Below are 25,187 nucleotides of genomic sequence, written 5' to 3'. Positions count from 1 at the left end.
GTCCCGGTTCCCAAAACACCACATGCCAAGGAACCAGCCCACTACAGACCAGTTGCCCTGACCTCCCACCTCATGAAGACCACGGAGTGGCTCGTCCTGTCTCACCTCCTCACCGTGGTGAGCGACATCCTGGACCCACTGCAGTTCACTTACAGGCCCAACATCGGGGTAGATGACGCTGTCATCTACCTGCTGCAGCGAGTGCTCACTCACACCTGGAGACCGGCGAGAGCGCTGTGAGAGTCATGTTCTTTGATTTTGATTGAACACGGCCAGCTGCCATCTCCAGAAGTTCTCTGATGACTCCGCCATTGTGGATCGTGTGTCTGAGGGGAACGAGCTGGAGTACCGGTCGGTCATCACAGACTTTGTGGACTGGTGTGAGCGCAACCACTTGTGTCTCAACACCAGTAAGATGAAGGAGATGGTGATCGACTTCAGGAGGAAACCACCACCTCACCCACCGGTGAACATCCAGGGGGAGGACATAGAGACTGTGGACAGTTTCAAATACCTGGGTGTTTACCTCAACAACAAACTGGACTGGACTCACAACACCGACGCCCTGTACAAGAAAGGCAGAGTCGCATCCACCTCCTGAGGAGACTGAGATCCTTTGGAGTGAGCAGGCCTCTGCTTAAGACTTTCTACGACTCTGTTGTAGCCTCTGCTCTCCTCTATGCTGTTGTCTGTTCGGCCCCGGGCAGCACAGAGCGGGAGAGAAAGAAACTGAATAAGCTGGTCAGGAAGTCCAACTTTGTCCTGGGCTGTCCTCTGGACGAGGTGGCTAAGAGAGGGTGTTAGCCAAGTTCAAATCCATCATGGACAACTCCTCTCACCCCCTGCACCGGACTGTAGTGGAGCTGAGCAGCTCATTCAGTGACAGACTGAGGCACCCTCAGTGCAAGAATGAACAATACCGCAGGTCGTTCCTCCCTGCTGCTGTCAGACTGTACAATAACACTGTGAAATAACCACATGCAATAATATGTCCACAAATCATGTTCAATATTATTATTTCCACATCATGTGCAATAACAACTCATTTACAAATCCCAGCACTAATGTCACCTTATCACATCTAAATTCCACTTCACATATTGTAAATAAGATGCTCCTATTTCTTTCAATTCCATTCATGTTTATATATGCATATGTACTTAAATATATACACATACATACACATATATAAACATATTCTATTTCTACCTTATTTTCTTATTTTATTGTATGGCTACAAGTATTATTATTGCTTATCCTTGCACACCATGTTTGATGCACATTTTCCTCTACTTGCAAGCATCTTGTGTTTTTAAGAGCTGATGTAACATGTGAATTTCTCCACTGTGAGATCAATAAAGTCTTATCTTGTTCAGAAAACTTACATTATAATTTCCCGTGAAGGGATTCAATTTATACCGCAATATGAATATTAGGTCACATCACCCAGCCCTACCCCCAACAGCTAATAAGCTAAACCTAGATTTATAAATAAGATCAAGACCCCCACCTTACCTCGCATCATGAGGGATGTGACGACGTGTACGCCGGAGGGCAGGCCTCATTTAAGGGGAGGACAGCTGTAGGTTTAAGCCAGGTTTCACAGAACCCAATCATATCCAAGTGGTGATCCATAATCAAAAGTGATTTTGAGGACAGTGGTCTTATGTTAAAGAGACCCAGGCGAAGGATGTTAGTGGGCTTGACAATTTTGAGGACAGTGGTCTTATGTTAAAGAGACCCAGGCGAAGGATGTCAGTGGGCTTGACAATTGGACTGTTTGGATTTAGGGGTGATTCCAGGGCAGCATATATAACATGCGTAGACGTAGGTTTAAGTTTGAGACATTCCACGCAGGTTGTAGGTAGACACAAAATATTTGATATTGCTGGAACAGCCAGCAGGCCATCCTCAATTTCAATGTCATCCAATGTAGTAATGGGTATTAAGATGGCAAAGCACATCACTCTATGATTGTTATGGACACATCTGCAGAAACAGGACACAATCTGAACTTGACGAATTTACCTCTCTGCCACATAAACTGCACTATCACCATAGTGGATTTTCTGCACTAATTTCCCCGCGAAGCTCATGGATTCCCCATCGACATTTGTCGTAAGTCTTGCAGGGTCTCTAATCACCTGCTCCGTGGCCTGCTGTAAAGTCCTAATGTTACTCTCCCTGTAGATCTCTACCTATGTTTGCAGACAAGATGGTGGCACCTTCCCCAGTAGGGCGAAGGCCATCTGGTATCAGCAAGCCACAGCAGCCCCAAAACAAAGGCCAGTTATCAATAAAACTATTTAACAATGTCAACCTGCTAAATGTCTCATCATTACCCCAGACACTATTAATTGATGCAGACACCCGTGGCTTCGAAGGACTAACAACAGGCATATCCAAGGCTGAAAACCGCTTCAGTTCACAGTGACGAGTGTGATTGCGGCACCGCAACTGGGCACCAAGCCTTACGTGACTTCCTCTGCCTAACTATGGTCAGAAAACTCATCCACAGCCGGCGTTTCTAAGTTAATGCTAATGGGCACTCTAGCCGGCCCAACACTAACCTTGTCTGGAGTGCCTGTAACATCTAACTCCACTGAACTAAGAAGCTGTTCTACCTTACGGAAGGCTCTTTAATAGAGCCACCCTATTTGCCAGCATCGCGCAGGATTAATGTAAAGTGTAAAGTAGTGTACTAAGTGCACCAGAAAATCCAAGAGTGTAGCCAAGCTAGTGGAAGCTAACTGCTAACAAAAATGCTAACCACTCCTAAGATTCACAACAGGAGAAATTTAGTTAAATACGATTTGCAATAGATGCACTTAAAAACTAAAACAACTCTTAAACAGAAATAGAAGAAACACAAACAAATTTCCCACTAGTTGTACAACATTTCAGTAAGTGCATAAGCTGAATAAAATCTTTTATTATATGGCTACGATGCTACGCGCGCTCTGATTGGCTAATTACCAGTCAGATATTTTACCCATATTGGACCAATTTCCATGACAATCGGTCCAAAACACGTATTTTCTTTCTAAACCAGAAGCTAAAAACACGATTAGAAAAAGCATGTCGGACATGAACGTACTACATAAATATCTAAACAGCATCTTTAAAAAACACACAGATTGAAAGCTTACCAGCTAACAGCCGGACCATCTGTTAGCAAATTCAACTCCTACGAGTACCATCTTAGATAGTTAATGATAATAACCTTGAACAGTGTGAAGTTAATCATCAACTGACAGCAACCAAATGTATTATCTAATATCTTTCTTTGTTCAACATCATTTTACTTTGATATGCCAACACCAAATTGAATCCCGTTCTTTATTATTTTGCAGTGCAAGTGTTATTCCCCCCATATAAGTTTAAAAAAAAAAAATCCTACGGGCACTGCACTAGTTTTGTAAAAGTTAGCAAGAAATAAACACTTCTATATCTAAAAATGCTGTTTTTGAAACCAGATAACACCTCTGAGCTAATTTACAAGAGAACGTATGGATGTTAGTGTGCACACCCTGGGAACGTGCATCACACGCATGCGCACTTCCTCCTGTAGGAAAAGAAAATATTCACTATAGACTTCCCTCCACCAGGTAAATATGTTCTCTTCATTAAAATGAGCTGCAATTATGCAACACGTTACAAAAATAAACCTACACTATAATGCTTGGATTTTGGTAGAAACTAAATTTAGTCAGCTTGAAAGGCCGTACAGCTTTAAAGTCGTTACTGATGTCCAGTCATTCCACCCTGGCAAAAGACAGTACAAAGATGTCATTAAAAGCCCAAAATCACTATGACATGTAAACGTTTGACCTCAACTGAATACTGAGAGGCACAATCACGTAGCTGCGACAGCACACATCTGTGGAAAACACAGATTGGATACCAAAGTCGTACCAAAGTCCGACTTGGGAATATCACTAATGTTGGCTGAGAACAACAGAGCTAAGGTGTGGTGTAGGACTGCACCCAATAAACCTAACCATTAGTTTTGATTAATCTATTATTTTTGTTATGAGTACTATAACAATGATTTTATCAAAATTACATTTTAAAAACGTGTCATTTATGTCTCATTTTTTTTCAGTTGTCTTCTATTTAGAACAAACAAACAAAGGTAGTGCGCGCCACTGGACATTATTCCACAACAAAAAAACTGTCCACTTTTTCCTGGTCATCTGTCTTTTACAATAAGTATTGTCCAACAGTCTACATTTAGCAAACCAACAGTAAAGTAAATGAAAATGTAAAATTCAAGTTAATTTTTAGAAAATAGAGCAAACAGAGCAACATCTCACAGTAAAATGTGGCATTATATTTCATGTCAAAAGGTTTTAAAACATAATATTGGATGGACACAGTATTTGCTGCCATCTTGAAAACTTACAGTAACTTTAATCGAGTGATGCAGACAGTTTTCTTACCGCCTGACAGAGCGGAAATGCAAACTTTTTTAATTGGATTACATCCCGTTATCCATGTTGGATTAAGTTACTGTATTCCTAGAATTTGTTCTCTATGTTTGTGTCCATAGTACACAGTACTGGTGATGATCACACTGGATCAGCCCGAGCGATCCAGTGTTGCCGACCGAACGGTCCTCTCACATCAGCATGTTAGACTCAGACGTGCTGCTGCTGCTGCGCCTGCGTTGGTAGCGATTCACCGATTATTGCCTTGTTTCATCTTAAAACAGCCTCATTTCTGCTTAAACCTGACTTTACAATAATTTAAGAGGTTTTAATTTGTCATCTGATGGTTAATAATCACATTATTCCGTTTGGGTGAAGAGAGTCAGACTCAGTGAAGGCAGGGCAGACCAATTTTAGGGGGGGACCGTTCGGTCGGCGACACCGGTGTGGAAATAGGATTTATGATTTGCATGTTTGGTTTAGTGGATGCCTCTCCTGACATAAGCCGACTCATTTATCCGGGTCAGGGACTGGCCCTGAGCATGGGCTTCTACACCCCATGTTTCTGAGTTTGTGTGATCAAATCGAGCCTGAGTGGCCACTGTTGCTGGTTTAAACTATGTCGGCAAAGCAGAGGACTGTTTTCTTGAGGAGCAAATAAGTCACTTTTGTAAGCTCGTTTTCAGATGGTGGCTTGTTTTTCTGTAGAAATCTGGCAACACTGGAAGCATAAGGGAGGCGTTCCCGCTGTTAAATATCAGCACCTTGTGTCACATCACAAAATGTCATTGAGAGACCGTTACCATGTCAGGGTTCCACTTTAAGCAGTGTGGCCTGAACGCTATGTTGTTGTTGGTTACCTGTTGGGGCGGCGGCGGCGTGCTGGTCTGAACCGTCTCCGTTATGGTCTCGCTTGATGTCCCGGGAACCTCCGCCATCCCTGGAACTGCTAATGCTAATGCTAATGCTAACGCTAATCTTAGCACCAGCACGGGGGTTCGATTTCAGACCGAAAACAGCTCGATTCACTTTAGGATTCCAGCGCCACTGTCGCTCTGTTTCATTTCTGTGATAGCTCCTTCGGCCTCGGCTGATCCGGAATCCGATCCGATCCCTGAACACCGTTCCGGTTTGGGGCGCTTGCGGTGCACTTTAAAGCTGTTGATGCTGCAGAGCACTGAGTGAGCACTAGACGCTGCTCCGCAGACACTGCTGCGGTAAATGGACGTCAAACTGGCGGCCATATTGTGAGGGACAACACAAAACGCGCCAATTTCATAAACAGGTGTGTGTGTTTTGCCTATATATATATATATATATATATATATATATATATATATATATATATATATATATATATATATATATATATATATATATATATATATATATATATATGACTGCAGTCCGTTGTCGGCAAGTGGGCAAATGCTCACATTCAGTGGAATGACCTTTTATTGTGGCCAGCCCAAGGCACACCTGTCCAATGATCATGCAGTCTAATCAGTATCTTGATATGTCACACCTGTAAGGTGGGATGGATTATCTCCGCAAAAGAGAACTGCTCACTAACACAGATTTAGACAGATTTGTGAACAGTATTTGAAAGAAATAGGCCTTTTGTGTATATAGAAAATGTTATACATCTTTGAGTTAAGCTCATGAAAAATGGGAACAAAAACAGTTTTGCGTTTATATTTTTGTTCTGTGTGTGTGTGTGTGTGTGTGTGTGTGTGTATATATATATATATATATATATATATATATATATATATATATATATATATATATATATATATTCCTCATTTGAAATGTGTATCAGTAAATCAAGAAATTCTCTGAACAATTTTTGTGCACAGTTTAAAATAAGCATGCAATTTCACAAAATTAAAATTAAATTTGTATGATTATTTCATTAATCCAAACTGAACTTATTCATCTTACAATGATCATGAAATGCTGAACTTAAAACGATGTAACTTTCTATATTTGACATTTCTATTAAATATTTAATTGGTAATTCATGTTGTGTTTAGTATTTTAACATAGTGACTAGCGCACACACACACACACACACACACACACACACACACACACACACACACACACACACACACACACACACACACACACACACACACACACACACATATAAATATATATGCAATGCATCCGGAAAGTATTCACAGTGCTTCACTTTTTCCACATTTTGTTATGTTACAGCCTTATTCCAAAATGGAGTATATTCATTTTTTTCCCCTCAAAATTCTACTCACAGCACCCCTAATGACAACATGAAGTTTTTTTTTTATTTTTGCAAATTTATTAAAAATAAAAAAATAAATCACGTGTACGTAAGTATTCACACCCTTTGCTCAGTACTTTGTTGCTGCACCTTTAGCAGCAATTACAGCCTGAAGTCTTCTTGAATATGATGTCACAAGCTTGGTGCACCTACCTTTGGGCAGTTTTATCTATTCCTCTTTGCAGCACCTCTCAGATCCATCAGGGCTCTGGCTGGGCCACTCAAGAACATTCACAGAATTGTCTTGAAGCCACTCCTTTGATATCTTGGCTGTGTGTTTAGGGTCATTGTGAATGAACCGTCACCCCTCTCTAAGGTCAAGAGCGCTCTGGAGCAGGTTTTCATCCAGGATGTCTCTGTACATTTCTGCATTCATCTTTCCCTCAATCCTGACTAGTCTCCCAGTTCCTGCCACTGAAAAACATCCCCACAGCATGACGCTGCCACCACCATGCTTCACTGTAGGGATGGTTTCTTCCAAACATGACTGTTGTGAAAGTGTAGTGACACGGACCCACAACAGGGGGCGCAAATGAACGGCCAATAGATGAGCCAAAAAGTAACAATTTAATGTTGTGAAATGTGCACAACGGAATACAGACAATCTCAGAATCTAATTACAGTCAATCCACAAAGGTGACGTGTGGGCAGGCTCGAGGATAGAAGACGTCTGTCCTGAGAAGAGCCGGAACCACACGATTTCCGCCGCCACAGAACCTGGTGAATACTGGAGCCGCCAAGTCCCGAATTCCCAGGTGATCACCGTTCCCGACTGTCGGATCTGGTACTGCTGGCGAGAACAAAGACAGTCAAGTGTGGGTGTGTGTACACCCAGTAACAACAACGGTGGGAATGCCACCTCCACCTCTCACTCAATAACTTGCAGAGTACTGTAGATTCCTCAGGGGAAAAGAGTGCCTTCAGCGCTCTCTCAGCTTTCACCGACGGAGGTACCGGTACTCCTGCAAACACTCACAATATACAAATATTGTAATCACAAACGGCTGAGGATATTACCTCCGATGAAGTACGATATCTCGGCGATGAGGTGGAGATGACGTCTGGGTTTTATGGAGTGCGATGATGAAGAATGAGTGACAGCTGTCAGGAGTTAATGAGTGACAGCTGTCACTCCCGGCTGTGTCCGTGGCGGCAGCGCCCTCTCGTGCCTGAAGCCCGCACTTCAGGCAGGGCGCCCTTTGGTGGTGGGCCAGCAGTACCTCCTCTTCTGGCGGCCCACACAACAATGACGCCTGGTATTCACACCAAAAAGTTCAATCTTTGTCTAATCAGGACAGATAATCTTGTTTCATGGTCTGAGAGTCCTTCAGGTGCTTTTTGGCAATCTCCCTTGAGATAATTCTGTCTCAGAGGTCTACAGACAATTCTTTTGACTTCATGCTTGGTTTATGCTCTGACATGAACTTCGGCACAAAAAGGCACGACACAAATGGTGGACTCACACAGTGGTGTGGGATAAGAAAAAAGGTTTACTTCAAAAACAGGCAGAGGTCAGTACACAGAAAGGCAGGCAAAAATCAGCAGAGGTATCAAAATCATGAGACAAAACATGAAGTCAAAAACAGACAAAAGGTTAAAAAATACAGTGTGGCAATAACAACAAACAAGGACTATGAGAACCCTGGTTGCGACGACACAAAAGTACAACGAAGAGAGGGCTTAAATAACACGACGTAATGAGGGAAAGTGAGACACAGGTGTGTGAGAACATTCAGGATAGAGACATGGGAAACAAAAGGAAAAACACACCTAGACACAAGTCAAGAGAATATGGTGAACATGAACACAAACCAAAAACAAGCAAGACAAAAAACAAACACGAACACAAAGAAAATACAAAACCCAAACAAGAACATAAAGCAATGCAAAAACCAAACATGAAAATAGTCCCACATGACATCACCCCCCCCCCCCGCCCCCCCAACCCCCTTCAAAGGGGTCAGGGTCCGAAACAAGACAGAAGAGTGTTCCTCTGGACCATATCCTTCCAAGTCAACTAAATACTGGATCCCCTGGACCCAACAACAAGCAGACAGGAGCCGCCACACAGTGAACACCAGACTGCCGTCGATGAACCGGGCAGGTGGAGGGGCTCAACCGGAGGGCCGAGCATGCTGGTTTGACATTACCGGTGTGGAATGTGGGATGGACGTGCATGGTCCTGGGGAGCTTTAGCTTTGACAGCTACTGGATGAACCACTTTGGAGATCAGAAAGGGTCAGATGAACCCGGGAGCAAGTTTCCTGGAGTCTACACTTAGTGGCAGGTCGATAGCTAGACCTTCTGTCCTGGAACGTAGGAAGGAGCGGGAGTCCTTTTGCAATTCACAGCCATCTTGTAGATCGCCAGCGTGCTGACGAGAGACTGGCGAGCCTGCTCCCAGGTTCTCCTGCACCTCCTCACCAGGGCCAATGTGAATGGGACCAGGGAGTCAGAGTGTGCGGGTGTAAACAGAGATGGATGAAAACTGTGAACTATATGGAACGTGCGCGAGGCACACATGTGGGACTGCAATTATCACTCAGCCGTGTGTCTGTGTGTGTGTATGTGTGTGTATTCATAACGCTGCTCGAGTTGCGGGGCGCGCACGCTTAGTGCCACTGCACAGCTTCACCGAAAGTTTTCTGCCATGCTGTTCCCTGCATCAGATGGAACCTTTCCAGGGAACTTTAATTTCTTTTTTGCTCACTTTAGGAGCACAACGCAACTCTGGACACCGCGATGGTTGGATTATCACATGGGATTTATTTTTTATTTTGGGTGAGAGGATTTTGACCACAGGCTGTGGTCCCAGCTCCACATCCGCACTGTGGAGGTGAGATTCATGTTTATTAATGCTGTCACAGCCTGGCACAATCGTTCCATGTCATATCTCCTACAGAGTTAGAAGGTGATCATTTATTACAGTGTGAGATCCGTTCAGCTCCGAGCCTAACACCTGCAATGACACGTTACTGTGCACCACGGAGAGGTGCAGCTACCCGTGTTATATACAGTTATGATGGAGGTCCCATCTCGATGGCACCCGGAGGGTTTTGAACATGTGCACCACACTCGGGGCCGCCAGCCGATTTTGACCAACTGTGTGGACTTCTGCATATGGCTGTCAAAATGTTTTGGTACTGAAATCTGACACTTTTTGGATGCACGCTGATTTGTCATTCCGACGGCATTCAACGTGATTCTGGCTATGTGTGACGGGGGGTATTATGGTCGTTCCAGAACAAGAACGGCATCTGGACCCCCTCTAGTCAATGTCACCACTCCTCCACGGCCACTTTGATGGCCAGTGGTTTGCAGTCACCGCTGTTACAATTTCGCTCAGCTGTGGATAGTTTCTTGGACAGGAATGCACATGGGTGGAGCTTACCATCAGTGGGGCTAATTTGAAAGAGGGCTGCTCCAACCCCACTGTCTGAGGTGTCCACCTGGACCACAAACTGCTGACTGGAATCCAGGTGGAGCAGGATCGGAGCAGAAGTAAAACACGGCTTTAATTCACAAAAGACTGCATCACATTCTGGAGAACAAACAAAAGACCTGTGGGGAGAGGTGTAAATGTGAGACTAGGGTACTAAAATTACAAATGAACTCTATAAAATGAGTAAACGCCAGGTTGGATCCTTGCGGGTGTGTGGCGTGGTCCACTCAGCAACAGCCACTACCTTAGCTGGGTCCATCCTGACCTCCCCCTCAGTCAGCACAAACCCCAGAAAAGACACTGAGGGTTTGTGCAAATCATATTTTCCACTTTCACATACAGTTGGTTCTGGAGTACGTGCTGTAGTACAGAGCAAACATGCTAAGCGTGGATCTTGTCAATGGGGGAGAAAATCAGGATGTCATCCAAATATACAGACACACATCTGTTTACCATATCCCAAACGACATCATTCACCAAATTCTGAAATGTATCAGGAGCGTTGGTGAGACCAAATGGCATAGTGACCCATGGGCGTATTAAACACCGTCTTCTACTCATCACCATTCCATATGCTGACTAAATGGTAAGCATTTTGTAGGTCCAACTTAGTGAACACCTTCGCCCCCCCTGTGGTGGTTTTTTTTTTGCTCAGGTGCTGCTATAGATAGCTGCCTCTCCAGTTGCTCTCCAGGTTTATCTCTATTTATGTTACAGTCTGAACCCCATTGGAATGCTGGACCCAAATGCAGGAGACAGAAATGAAACAGAAAATGTCCAAAAATGGACAGAATTTATTACACAGATTACTGTAACTGGAAACTGTGCAACAGAATGAATAATCATAAAGAAGCCTGGTGAGCAAAGACACAGCCCACACAGCAGTGGAACCAGAGAGCCACACTTCGCAGACACCGGGACCACAGTGGTGTGGATGAGCCGGGTGGAGGACACAGGTGCGGAAACCCGAGCCGAGGTGCAGAAGGAGTTGTGGAGGAGATCCAGACCCAGGTGACTGTCCACGAAGCTGAGGGAGGAGATCCTGAGGAGGAGGAGGAGAGACACAGGTGAGTTGGTGTGCGGAGCACAAGAGTAGTCAGTACTGAGCGGTGAAATGCTCAAGTTCAAAGATGCCAAAAATAGCGGCGTGGGAACGCCAGAGAAAATGGCCAAAAAAACAGCAGCAAAAGGCAGCGTAGGAATGCCAAAAACAACTCTATTATGGGAAACAGAGAGGCCAGGTTACTGAGCAGGAATCACTGAGTTTCTGGGGAAGATGAGATGAATGACCGGGGTATAAATACACAGGCAGTGATGAAATACAGATGAGTTGCGGGTGTGGTAATCAGCACTCAGCTCTGTGTCAGCGACCTGGAAGAGAGAGAGAAAGAGAGAGACAAAACAGCAGAGACCAAGGCGACACACACCACATTTTAGCTCCTTTTTCAATTCCTTTTTACCCTTCTGCTCTTCTCATGAAAACATTGTGTGTTATACACATATTCCATGGATATTTCTAACTTTTCAACACTACCAGACAGTCCAACTGCCAACCCCACTGAGGTCCTTAGTCTGGGTCTCACTAACATAAGATCACTGTCCTCAAAATCATTGTTGATTAGCTATCTAATTATGGATCACCACTTAGATATGATTGGGTTATGTGAAACCTTGCTTAAATCTACAGCTGTCCTCCCCTTAAATGAGGCCTGCCCACCAGCGTACACATTTTGTCACGTCCCTCGTGATGCAAAGCAAGGTGGGGGTGTTGCTCTTATTTCTAAATCTAGGTTTAGTTTATTAGCTGTTGGGGATCAAAGTTATAATTCATTTGAACATCTGATTCTCCACTCTGCCCACGATGCTACATATTGCCAAGGTCACAAGAATAAAAATCAGCTGTATTACTTTGTCACTGTATATAGGACCCCTGGCCCAGACACTGAATTCTTAGATGAATTTGGTGAGTTTATCTCTAATTTGTCAACTAGTGCAGAAAACATTCTGATTGTTGGTGACTTCAACATTCATATAAATAAGCCTTCTGATCCTTGGGGGAAGTGATGGTCTAGTGATTAAAACATTGGGCTTGAGACCAGAGGATCCTGGGTTCAAATCCCAGCCTGACCGGAAAATCACTAAGGGCCCTTGGGCAAGGTCTTTTCATAGGTGTCAAACTGATTCCAGAAAGGGCCAAGAGGGCGCAGGTTTTCTTTGTAACCACCCACTACACCAGGTGATTTCACTGATTAACTGATTCCATCTGCTCAAAGTGATGTTAATCAGGCCCTTTCTGGAATCAGTTTGACACCTGTGCAAGTTGCGCCCGATGTGTAGTGAGTACCTTGTATGCACCCTCACATCGGGGTAAATGTGAGGCATTACTTGTAAAGCACTTTGAGCGTTTGATGCAGATGGAAAAGCACTATATAAATGCAGTCCATTATCCTCTCTGCAAATCATTTATGGAAATTTATGGATTCCACCAATGCATTCAGAATTCATTGCACATTAGTGGGAATACCCTGGATTTGGTTCTCGCATGTGGCATTGCTGTCACTCACTTATTAGGTTTACAGTTTCGCTGCCATGTTTAGTGGAACAACAACCTTATTTATCATTGCGGCAACACGTCAGCTCCTCAACTACAACTGAACTTGAGCTAGACTGCCTAATATCTTAGCTTCACTTTGGAAAATGCCAAATCAGTAGACAGTCTTGTGGATAGTTTAAACTCAGCGCTCAAAACTATACTTGACATGATTGTGTCACCTATATTAAAACCATGTCCCCCCAAAACACAGTCACCTTTGTTCAATGATTATATGCATGATCTCAAGCATAAGGTTAGAGGTCTAGAACAAAAATGGCGAAGTTCAAAATTAGATGTATTCCACCTCACATGGCATGATGCTGTCTTAGACTATAAGCATGCACTACTGGCTACTATTACGCTGATTTGATCAACAAAAACAAGCATAACTCAAAGTTCTTGTTTGACACAGTGGCAACACTTATTCATGAACAACTACCTGTAAGTCACTCTCCTTTTACAGCACAAGATTTCTTGGATTACTTTGAGAAGAAAATAGAAGACATTAGGTTAAACATATCCCTTATGCCTTAACCTAGCCACTACACTCTGCTGTTGAGGTGGGTGCCATCACTGAGATATTTCCTAGAATTACAGAATTTGATAGTATCTCACTAGGCGTGCTGAGGAAACTCGTAACGTCTACAAAAAGTAGACTGGGTCATTTTAGACTGTGGAGGCCATTTGACTGTTGAGAGAGGCATTTGAGAGGGAGTGGGGTTTCAAGCATGTCATGCCCTCCCCGAGACACCCAAAAGCTAACAGCAAAGTAGAGTCTGCACTGAGATTGTGAAGGGTCTATGCAGAAAAGCAGACCGTGCCAATGAGGACCCCTGGAAGGCTTTTCTACACTGGAGGAACACGCCCATTAAGGGCATGCACTGCAGCCCAGCACAACGGCTGATGTCATGGAGGATGAGAACTCTTTTCTCTGTGGCCAACCAGCTGCTAGAGCCCCAGGTCATCATCGGGGTTACAGACGAGCTAAGAGTGAAGCATCAGGCAGTGAAGCTAACTGATGACAGATCCGTGAGGGATCTGCTGGAGCTGAATATCCAGTCCATCATGATGAAACCACTTCTGGGTGACAGAATGGGCTGAGAGAGGAGAGCTGTATGCTTGCAGCAGGTGGGACCGCAGCACTGTCTCATCAATGTGGAGGGAACCACATATCGGCGGCGCAACAGGACTGGTCTCCGCCCAGGTAGCACCCCCCCCCCCCCCCCCCCCCCCCAGCCGTTAGCCCACACAGAACAGCTACCTGAGTAGCCTGTGAGCATGGGTGCAGCTGAAGGAAACCATGTGAGCGAGGTAGGATGGAGGAAGTTGTCAGCAGCCTCGTCAGCCCCAAGGTCACCGCCGTCTTACCAAGAGGTGGTGACCACTTCATGCCGTGTGTTGCAGGCCCGGACCTACTCCTGGAGTGGAGGCAGAGCTGTCATACACTGAGTTGAGATTGACACATATGCAGGACAGTGGACTTTATGTAGAAAAAAAAAGAAATGAACAAAACAAACAAAAAGTGTGATATCCACTGTGAATGGTTGTTTTGTGGATTCTCTGATACCACTATTCTGTTGTTATTGCTTTGCAAAGGTTCTGGTCAACATTGACTGATTTGCTGTCAGACACAGTTTTCAATGAAGGCGAGCCGGACAGCTGCCCGGGGCACTTTTTTTTCATGACACATGGAGGGCGGCACAAACACGTTAGAAAAAAATAAATAATCATCTGCAACACAAAGCGGTTATCATATTACTGTTGTGAAAGTGTAGTGACATAGACCCACAACAGGGGGCGTAAATGAATGGACAATGAATGAGCCGAAAATAGAACACTTTACTGTTGTGAATGTGCATAAGGAAAAATAGACGATTACAGAATTTGTATGTAGTCAGTCTACAAAGGTGACGTGTGGGCAGGCTCGAGGATAGAAGACGTCCGTCCAGAGAGGAGCTGGAACCCACACGATTTCCACCGCCACGAACCCGGAGAATACTGGAGCCGCCAAGTCCCAAGTCCCCAGGTGGTCACCGTCTCCGGCTGTCGGATCTGGTACTGCTGGCAGAAAGCAGAAACAATCAAGAGTGGGTGTATGCACACCCAGTAACACAGTCAGATCCGTTAGATTTCTCCTTTTGTGGGAGAATCTCCACCTCCGACACAAAAACACAGAAATGTGCAGAGAACGACTGTTACGTCTCTGGTTTGGAAAGAGGAGTGAAGTCCGTCACTCTTCCACGTCCAAAACCCAGCTCCCAGCTGACTTGAAGATAACAGGTACTCCTGCAAAGGTTTCAAAAGACAATGATAAGTGCGTTCTGCACAGACACGGCTGAGAGTTTTACCTTCTTCGCTTGAAGATATCTCGGCAGCGAGGTGGAGATGTCATCCGGCTTTATGGAGTGGTTGATAGATGACAGCTGTTGGTGATGATGATTGACAGCTGTCCTGAAGAGGCGGCAGCACCCTCTCGTGCCTGAAGCCCGCGCTTCAGGCAGGGCGCCCAAATACTGGAACCCCCAGCCCTTCCGATGGACGTCCAGGAGCCGGCAGACCGTCCAAGCCGGCTCCCCGTCGATGATCCGGGCAAGAGGCGGCGCCGGTCTGGGGGCACAGCGGGGCGAGGTGTGGTGTTGCTTGATCCTGGAAACATGAAAAACCGGATGGACCCGCAGTGAAGCTGGGAGCTGGAGCTTCACTGCGGCCGGACTGAGGACTTTGAGGATCTTGAATGGACCGATGTATCTGTCCTGTAGTTTGGGTGAGTCCACTTGGAGGGGGATATCCTTCATAGAAAGCCACACCCCCTGCCCGGGCTGGTATGCAGGGGCCAGGGAGCGCCGGCGGTCTGCATGGGCCTTAGCCCTTGTCTGGGCTTTCAGCAAGGCAGAACGGGTGGCGCCACAAACGACGGCATCTGCAGAGATGGGCCTGGACCGAGGGCACACCGACCTCTCCCTCCACCACGGGAAACAATGGGGGCTGGTACCCCAGACACACCTCAAACGGGGAGAGGCTGGTGGCAGAGGACACCTGGCTGTTATGCACATACTCGATCCAGGCCAGATGGGTAACCCAGGCTGTCGGGTGCAGGGATGTTACACAACGAAAGGCTTGTTCCAGTTCCTGGTTAGCCCGCTCTTCCTGTCCATTTGTCTGTGGGTGATACCCAGACGAGAGGCTCACGGTGGCCCCCAGTTCTCTGCAGAAAGTCCTCCAGACTTGAGAGGAGAACTGGGGACCACGATCCGAGACAATGTCTGTTGGTATCCCATGCAGACGGACGACGTGGTGGACCAGGAGGTCTGCGGTCTCCTGGGCCGTTGGGAGCTTCGGGAGGGCCACGAAGTGGGCCGCCTTGGAGAATCGGTCCACTATCGTGAGGATGGTCGTCATGCCCTGGGACGGCGGGAGGCCCGTGACAAAATCCAGGCCGATGTGGGACCAGGGGCGATGAGGCACCGGAAGCGGTTGAAGAAGGCCTTGACTCTTGGTATGGTCTGCCTTGCCCCTGGCACAGGCGGTACAGGCCTGGATATATTCCCGGACGTCGGCTTCCACAGATGCCCACCAGAAGCGCTGCCGGACCACTGCCACGGTCCTTCGCACCCCTGGATGACAGGAGAGCTTGGAACCGTGACAGAAGTCCAGGACAACAGCTCTGGCCTCTGGTGGGACGTACAATCGGTTCTTCGGACCGGTTCCTGGGTCCGGGCTCCGTGCCAGGGCCTCCCGGACGGTCTTCTCCACGTCCCAGGTGAGGGTGGCCACGATAGTGGACTCAGGTATGATGGGCTCCGGTGGATCCAACAGCCCTGTTTTGACTTCGTCTTCATGTACCCGGGACAAGGCATCCGATCTCTGGTTCTTGGTCCCAGGGCGATACCTAATCCGGAAGTCAAAACGCCCAAAGAACAATGACCAGTGGGCTTGCCTGGGGTTCAGCCGCTTGGCAGTCCTGATATATTCCCGGTTCCGATGGTCTGTGAAAACCGTGAACGGCTCCGAAGCTCCCTCCAACAGGTGTCTCCACTCCTCAAGAGCCTCCTTCACTGCAAGTAGTTCCCGATTGCCCACGTCATAGTTCCGTTTAGCTGGGGTCAACCTGCGAGAAAAGTAGGCACAAGGGTGAAGAACCTTGTCGGACTCCCCGCTCTGGGATAACACGGCTCCTATCCCTGAGTCAGAGGCATCCACTTCAACCACAAACTGGCGGCAAGGATCGGGCTGCACCAGAACTGGTGCAGTCGAAAACCGACATTTCAACTCCCTAAACGCGGCTTCGCACCGATCCGACCAGGTGAAGGGGACTTTTGGGGAGGTCAGGGCTGTCAGGGGGCTAACTACCTGACTGTAGCCCTTAATGAACCTCCTGTAGAAATTTGCAAAGCCGAGGAACTGTTGCAGCTTCCTACGGCTTGTGGGTTGGGGCCAATCTCTCACCGCCGCAACCTTGGCCGGATCAGGGGCGACGGAGTTGGAGGAGATTATAAACCCCAGGAAGGACAAAGAAGTGTGGTGGAACTCGCACTTCTCGCCCTTCACAAACAGCCGGTTCGCCAACAACCCCTGCAGGACCTGACGTACATGCTGGACATGAGTCTCAGGATCCGGGGAAAAGATGAGTATATCGTCTAGATATACGAAGACGAATTGGTGCAGGAAGTCCCGCAAGACGTCATTAACCAAAGCTTGGAACGTCGCGGGAGCATTCGTGAGGCCGAAATATCCTGTTGTGAAAGTGTAGTGACACAGACCCACAACAGGGGGCGTAAATGAATGGACAATGAATGAGCCGAAAATAGAACACTTTACTGTTGTGAATGTGCACAACGAAATACAGATGATTACAGAATTTGTATGTAGTCAGTCTACAAAGGTGACGTGTGGCAGGCTTGAGGATAGAAGACATCCGTCCAGAGAGGAGCCGGAACCCACACGATTTCCACCGCCACGAACCCGGAGAATACTGGAGCCGCCAAGTCCCAAGTCCCCAGGTGGTCACCGTCTCCGGCTGTCGGATCTGGTACTGCTGGCAGGAAGCAGAAACAATCAAGAGTGGGTGTGTGCACATCCAGTAACACAGTCAGACCCGTTAGATTTCTCCTTTTGTGGGAGAATCTCCACCTCCGACACAAAAACACAGAAACGTGCAGAGAACGACTGTTACTTCTCTGGTTTGGAAAGAGGAGTGAAGTCCGTCACTCTTCCACGTCCAAAACCCAGCTCCCAGCTGACTTGAAGATAACAGGTACTCCTGCAAAGGTTTCAAAAGACAATGATAAGTGCGTTCCGCACAGACACGGCTGAGAGTTTTACCTTCTTCGCTTGAAGATATCTCGGCAGCGAGGTGGAGATGTCATCCGGCTTTATGGAGTGGTTGATAGATGACAGCTGTTGGTGATGATGATTGACAGCTGTCCTGAAGAGGCGGCAGCACCCTCTCGTGCCTGAAGCCCGCACTTCAGGCAGGGCGCCCTCTGGTGGAGGCCAGCAGTGCCTCCTCTTCAGCGGCCCACACAACAATTACTGTGTGGGGAATTAGCTAATTGGTGGTCTCTCCCTGCAGCTGCAGGGGCTCCTGCTTGCTGAGGTGCACAGAACAGAACCAGTGTGAAAGGTTCGGCAGTTGTCTCCTGCGTTTTCCCCTGGGACAGGTTCTCTCCTCCCCTGCACTCTCCTCCGCTTTGACTCCGCACGGAGCATCCTGCAGTGCTCCCGGTTCTACGCTGTTCCCTTCAGTAGGCTCCTGCTGTTTGGCTCCATATGGATGACAAAGTTCACTTAGGACGCAGCACAGAACCAGAAGTCTGCGCCCAGCAAAGGCGTCTGAAAGCAGTATCAGGGTTTGAATTTTTGTCTGGTTTTCTGTTTGATTATTTGGTCTGTTTTCTTATTTTTCTGTTATGATGTGTTTTTGTTTTTCTGTATGTTCTTTCTCTTGCTGGGTTTTTCTGCTTGGGTCTGTCTGTCACTATCTCTCTTTTGTCTCTTGGTTCTTGGTGATGGGTATTTCCCTCTCTCTAGCCATGCCCTTGTTCTGGTGCTTTCCATGCAAATCTGTTTCTGATTTGCTGATCATCACCTGGGGTTATATAAGCTCACTGGGTGTGTTAGTTCCTCGCCAGTTTGTCGTGCCTTGTGCCTTCATTCCAGCTCTGTACCTGTGTTCCATACTCCTGCCTGCCTCCTTGTGTGTTCTTGACCTCCAGCCTGTTGCATCAACCATGCCTTTTTGCCATGATGATTTTTGTACTGCTGCTCTTCTTTTACCAGCTTCTCGTGTACCGACCTCTGCTATCCACAACAGTAAAGCTTTCTAAAAACCAGAGCTGTTTGTTCCAGCTGTGCATTTGTGTTTAGCAATTCGTGACCATCCAGCCTGATAGAACAAACTGGCCAACAGTGTACACAGCTGGCTCTGACTTGTTCCAGCTGGTGGTACGCCACCACAGCAAGAAGACCAGCTCACCGCACTTTCTTCTGGGTTTAGCAATCTCACTCAACGCCAGGACTTGTTTATGGTATCAGTGAGCACCCAGATGAGATGGTTACTGTCAAGATTCAGTCATCAGACTTCTTCTGGTACTGGCACCGGCAGAACCAGTGCACCACCACCGGGGCCATCAGCAGCCTCACCGGCTTCTCTACCTGAACCTGTCTACTGCAATCAGCTGTCTCCTCCTGAATGCTTCTCAGGCGAGTCTGGTGAGATCAGACCATTTATTACTTAGTGTGAGTTGCAGCTCAAGCTTATGTCATGTAAGTTCTCGTTCGATAGGATGAAGATAGCCTATATGATAACTCACCTGACTGGTCGTGGTGCGGCGTGGCTAACAGCTGAATGGGGTCATCAATCCACCACCTGTGCTTCCCTTCTGGCTTTCACCGCTGCGCTTCAAGAGGTGTTTCAACACACATCTCTGGGGTGTGAAGCTGCACGTACCCTGATGAGGCTGAAGCAGGGAGCCATTGACTTCTGCATTCTGGCAGTCAAAAGTGAATGGAATCCTGCTTGATGTCTTCTTCCAGGAACTGGCGGACAATATCCAGGACCAGCTCATAGCCATAGACCTACCCGAAGACCTTGACAAGCTCATTGCACTTCCCATCCGGACCGCCCGGCATCTCCAGGATCGTCCCCGCCGAGCAGCTCAGTTTCTGGACTGGCACTCCACCACACCCCCCACCCATACAACCTCCTCGAGCCACGTCGGACCAGAATCATCACATCGCAGCATGGAGGAACCCATGCAACTGGGTTGCACCCGTCTGTTGTCGGCTGAGAGACAATGCCGCAGAGAGGCCGGACTTTGATTTTACTGTGAACATTCTGGACACTTGATAACCAATTGTCAGGCCAGCGGTGCCACGGTGCAGCCACAGTCCGATTTATGGGTGAGTCAAAATTCTGTTCTCCACCCTCAGCACAGAATATTATTATGGCTAAATTATCATCTGAAAATTCGTGAGCTTCCGTGTCAGCTTTTTTGATTCTGATGCTAACTTGATGTTGTCCTCTCTTGCCAGGTCTCTGCACCTTATGCCATGTTCAAACAGGGTGCGACCAGACACCACAAATTTGCGTCAGTCGCGTGGCGATGGACGCGCCATCATCGCCCGGTGTGTTGCTCTGCTTTCGCTGCGAAAATTCACCCCGGTGCGTCATCAAATAGGAGGAGCTTCCATTCCACTGCCAGCTCCGGTTGTCAGTCAAGTTGACAACATGACTGACCTTGATCACATGAAGCGAGTTGGTGTGGAAAGCTGACAAACGTCATGAGACATTCTCGATTTTGGGAGTATCATTATCAACTGCAGGACCCAGTTTGAGGACCTCCTGTCCCGTTCAGGCGCGCACATGTAAATAATTTAAAAAAAAAAACTCCGCTGCCTGCTGTGGGACTGCTGCTCGCTCTTCCCCAAACAACTCTGTCATAATTGTGTTTAGAAACCAGTCACCATTTGCTTTATTATACAGTAGTGTTCAGAATAATAGTAGTGCTATGTGACTAAAAAGATTAATCCAGGTTTTGAGTATATGGGTAACAAGGTACCAGTAGATTCAGTAGATTCTCACAAATCCAACAAGACTAAGCATTCATGATATGCACACTCTTAAGGCTATGAAATTGGGCTATTAGTAAAAAAAAAAGTAGAAAAGGGGGTGTTCACAATAATAGTAGTGTGGCATTCAGTCAGTGAGTTTGTCAATTTTGTGGAACAAACAGGTGTGAATCAGGTGTCCCCTATTTAAGGATGAAGCCAGCACCTGTTGAACATGCTTTTCTCTTTGAAAGCCTGAGGAAAATGGGACGTTCAAGACATTGTTCAGAAGAAAAGCTTAGTTTGATTAAAAAGGTGATTGGAGAGGGGAAAACTTATACGCAGGTGCAAAAAATTATAGGATGTTCACCTACAATGATCTCCAATCCTATAAAATGGACAAAAAAAAAACAGAGACGTGTGGAAGAAAACGGAAAACAACCATCAAAATGGATAGAAGAATAACCAGAATGGCAAAGGCTCACCCATTGATCAGCTCCAGGATGATCAAAGACAGTCTGGAGTTACCTGTAAGTGCTGTGACAGTTAGAAGACACCTGTGTGAAGCTAATTTATTTGCAAGAATCCCCCGCAAAGTCCCTCTGTTAAATAAAAGACGTGCAGAAGAGGTTACAATTTGCCAAAGAACACATCAACTGGCCTAAAGAGAAATCAATCAATCAATCAATCAATTTTTTTATATAGCGCCAAATCACAACAAACAGTTGCCCCAAGGCGCTGGAGGAATATTTTGTGGACTGATGAGACTAAAATTGTTTTGGTTTTTTTTGGGTCCAAGGGCCGCAGACAGTTTGTGAGACGACCCCCAAACTCTGAATTCAAGCCACAGTTCACAGTGAAGACAGTGAAGCATGGTGGTGCAAGCATCATGATATGGGCATGTTTCTCCTACTATGGTGTTGGGCCTATATATCGCATACCAGGTATCTTGGATCAGTTTGGATATGTCAAAATACTTGAAGAGGTCATGTTGCCTTATGCTGAAGAGGACATGCCGTTGAAATGGGTGTTTCAACAAGACAATGACCCCAAGCACGCTAGTAAACGAGCAAAATCTTGCTTCCAAACCAACAAAATTAATGCCTCGCAGATGTGAAGAAATCATGAAAAACTGTAGTTATACAACTAAATACTAGTTTAGTGATTCACAGGATTGCTAAAAAAAAAGCAGTTTGAACATAATAGTTTTGAGTTTGTAGCGTCAACAGCAGATGCTACTATTATTGTGAACACCCCCTTTTCTACTTTTTTTTTTTTTTTTACTAATAGCCCAATTTCATAGCCTTAAGAGTGTGCATATCATGAATGCTTGGTCTTGTTGGATTTGTGAGAATCTACTGAATCTACTGGTACCTTGTTTCCCATGTAACAATAAGAAATATACTCAAAACCTGGATTAATCTTTTTAGTCACATAGCACTACTATTATTCTGAACACTACTGTACATCTGCGTAGTTAATAAATAAAATAAACTTCACGGATGATCAATCAATCAATTTTTTTATATAGCACCAAATCACAACAAACAGTTGCCCCAAGGCGCTTTATATTGTAAGGCAAGGCCATACAATAATTATGTAAAACCCCAACGGTCAAAACGACCCCCTGTGAGCAAGCACTTGGCTACAGTGGGAAGGAAAAACTCCAGCAGAACCAGGCTCAGGGAGGGGCAGTCTTCTGCTGGGACTGGTTGGGGCTGAGAGAGAGAACCAGGAAAAAGACATGCTGTGGAGGGGAGCAGAGATCGATCACTAATGATTAAATGCAGAGTGGTGCATACAGAGCAAAAAGAGAAAGAAACAATGCATCATGGGAACCCCCCAGCAGTCTACGTCTATAGCAGCATAACTAAGGGATGGTTCAGGGTCACCTGATCCAGCCCTAACTATAAGCTTTAGCAAAAAGGAAAGTTTTAAGCCTAATCTTAAAAGTAGAGAGGGTGTCTGTCTCCCTGATCTGAATTGGGAGCTGGTTCCACAGGAGAGGAGCCTGAAAGCTGAAGGCTCTGCCTCCCATTCTACTCTTACAAACCCTAGGAACTACAAGTAAGCCTGCAGTCTGAGAGCGAAGCGCTCTATTGGGGTGATATGGTACTACGAGGTCCCTAAGATAAGATGGGACCTGATTATTCAAAACCTTATAAGTAAGAAGAAGAATTTTAAATTCTATTCTAGAATTAACAGGAAGCCAATGAAGAGAGGCCAATATGGGTGAGATATGCTCTCTCCTTCTAGTCCCCGTCAGTACTCTAGCTGCAGCATTTTGAATTAACTGAAGGCTTTTTAGGGAACTTTTAGGACAACCTGATAATAATGAATTACAATAGTCCAGCCTAGAGGAAATAAATGCATGAATTAGTTTTTCAGCATCACTCTGAGACAAGACCTTTCTGATTTTAGAGATATTGCGTAAATGCAAAAAAGCAGTCCTACATATTTGTTTAATATGCGCTTTGAATGACATATCCTGATCAAAAATGACTCCAAGATTTCTCACAGTATTACTAGAGGTCAGGGTAATGCCATCCAGAGTAAGGATCTGGTTAGACACCATGTTTCTAAGATTTGTGGGGCCAAGTACAATAACTTCAGTTTTATCTGAGTTTAAAAGCAGGAAATTAGAGGTCATCCATGTCTTTATGTCTGTAAGACAATCCTGCAGTTTAGCTAATTGGTGTGTGTCCTCTGGCTTCATGGATAGATAAAGCTGGGTATCATCTGCGTAACAATGAAAATTTAAGCAATGCCATCTAATAATACTGCCTAAGGGAAACGTATAAAGTGAATAAAATTGGTCCTAGCACAGAACCTTGTGGAACTCCACAATTAACTTTAGTCTGTGAAGAAGATTCCCCATTTACATGAACAAATTGTAATCTATTAGACAAATATGATTCAAACCACCGCAGCGCAGTGCCTTTAATACCTATGGCATGCTCTAATCTCTGTAATAAAATTTTATGGTCAACAGTATCAAAAGCAGCACTGAGGTCTAACAGAACAAGCACAGAGATGAGTCCACTGTCCAGGGCCATAAGAAGATCATTTGTAACCTTCACTAATGCTGTTTCTGTACTATGATGAATTCTAAAACCTGACTGAAACTCTTCAAATAGACCATTCCTCTACAACTACCCTTTCAAGACTTTTTGAGAGAAAAGGAAGGTTGGAGATTGGCCTATAATTAGCTAAGATAGCTGGGTCAAGTGATGGCTTTTTAAGTAATGGTTTAATTACTGCCACCTTAAAAGCCTGTGGTACATAGCCAACTAACAAAGATAGATTGATCATATTTAAGATCGAAGCATTAAATAATGGTAGGGCTTCCTTGAGCAGCCTGGTAGGAATGGGGTCTAATAAACATGTTGGTGGTTTGGATGAAGTAACTAATGAAAATAACTCAGACAGAACAATCGGAGAGAAAGAGTCTAACCAAATACCGGCATCACTGAAAGCAGCCAAAGATAACGATACGTCTTTGGGATGGTTATGAGTAATTTTTTCTCTAATAGTTAAAATTTTGTTAGCAAAGAAAGTCATGAAGTCATTACTAGTTAAAGTTAATGGAATACTCAGCTCAATAGAGCTCTGACTCTTTGTCAGCCTGGCTACAGTGCTGAAAAGAAACCTGGGGTTGTTCTTATTTTCTTCAATTAGTGATGAGATGAAAGATGTCCTAGCTTTACGGAGGGCTTTTTTATAGAGCAACAGACTCTTTTTCCAGGCTAAGTGAAGATCTTCTAAATCAGTGAGACGCCATTTCCTCTCCAACTTACGGGTTATCTGCTTTAAGCTACGAGTTTGTGAGTTATACCACGGAGTCAGGCACTTCTGATTTAAAGCTCTCTTTTTCAGAGGAGCTACAGCATCCAAAGTTGTCTTCAATGAGGATGTATAACTATTGACGAGATACTCTATCTCACTTACAGAGTTTAGGTAGCTACTCTGCACTGTGTTGGTATATGGCATTAGAGAACATAAAGAAGGAATCATATCCTTAAACCTAGTTACAGCGCTTTCTGAAAGACTTCTAGTGTAATGAAACTTATTCCCACTGCTGGGTAGTCCATCAGAGTAAATGTAAATGTTATTAAGAAATGATCAGACAGAAGGGAGTTTTCAGGGAATACTGTTAAGTCTTCTATTTCCATACCATAAGTCAGAACAAGATCTAAGATATGATTAAAGTGGTGGGTGGACTCATTTACGTTTTGAGCAAAGCCAATAGAGTCTAATAATAGATTAAATGCAGTGTTGAGGCTGTCATTCTCAGCATCTGTGTGGATGTTAAAATCGCCCACTATAATTATCTTATCTGAGCTAAGCACTAAGTCAGACAAAAGGTCT

General features: G+C 45.5%; 1 protein-coding gene and 1 long non-coding RNA gene across 2 annotated transcripts in view; one reads left to right on the top strand and one right to left on the bottom strand.

Moving 5' to 3' along the window:
- Positions 1-5,594, bottom strand: part of ppp1r11 (protein phosphatase 1, regulatory (inhibitor) subunit 11) — a 37,234-nt gene extending 31,640 nt beyond the window's left edge. Inside the window, exon 1 of the mRNA XM_034160102.1 lies at positions 5,291-5,594. Coding sequence (XP_034015993.1) covers positions 5,291-5,368 — 78 coding nt within the window. The 5' untranslated portion in view covers positions 5,369-5,594. The remainder of the gene's footprint in view (positions 1-5,290) is intronic.
- LOC117501262 lies at positions 1,545-24,960 on the top strand. Its single transcript, XR_004557986.1, has 3 exons — positions 1,545-1,643; positions 10,122-10,131; positions 24,950-24,960. It is a non-coding gene; the product is annotated as an uncharacterized LOC117501262 (long non-coding RNA).
- The last annotated feature ends 227 nt before the right edge of the window (positions 24,961-25,187 follow it).

The sequence above is a fragment of the Thalassophryne amazonica genome, chromosome 20 (genome assembly GCF_902500255.1).
Source record: "Thalassophryne amazonica chromosome 20, fThaAma1.1, whole genome shotgun sequence".
Lineage (NCBI taxonomy): Eukaryota > Metazoa > Chordata > Actinopteri > Batrachoidiformes > Batrachoididae > Thalassophryne > Thalassophryne amazonica.
This window is presented reverse-complemented; position numbering and strand designations above follow the sequence as displayed.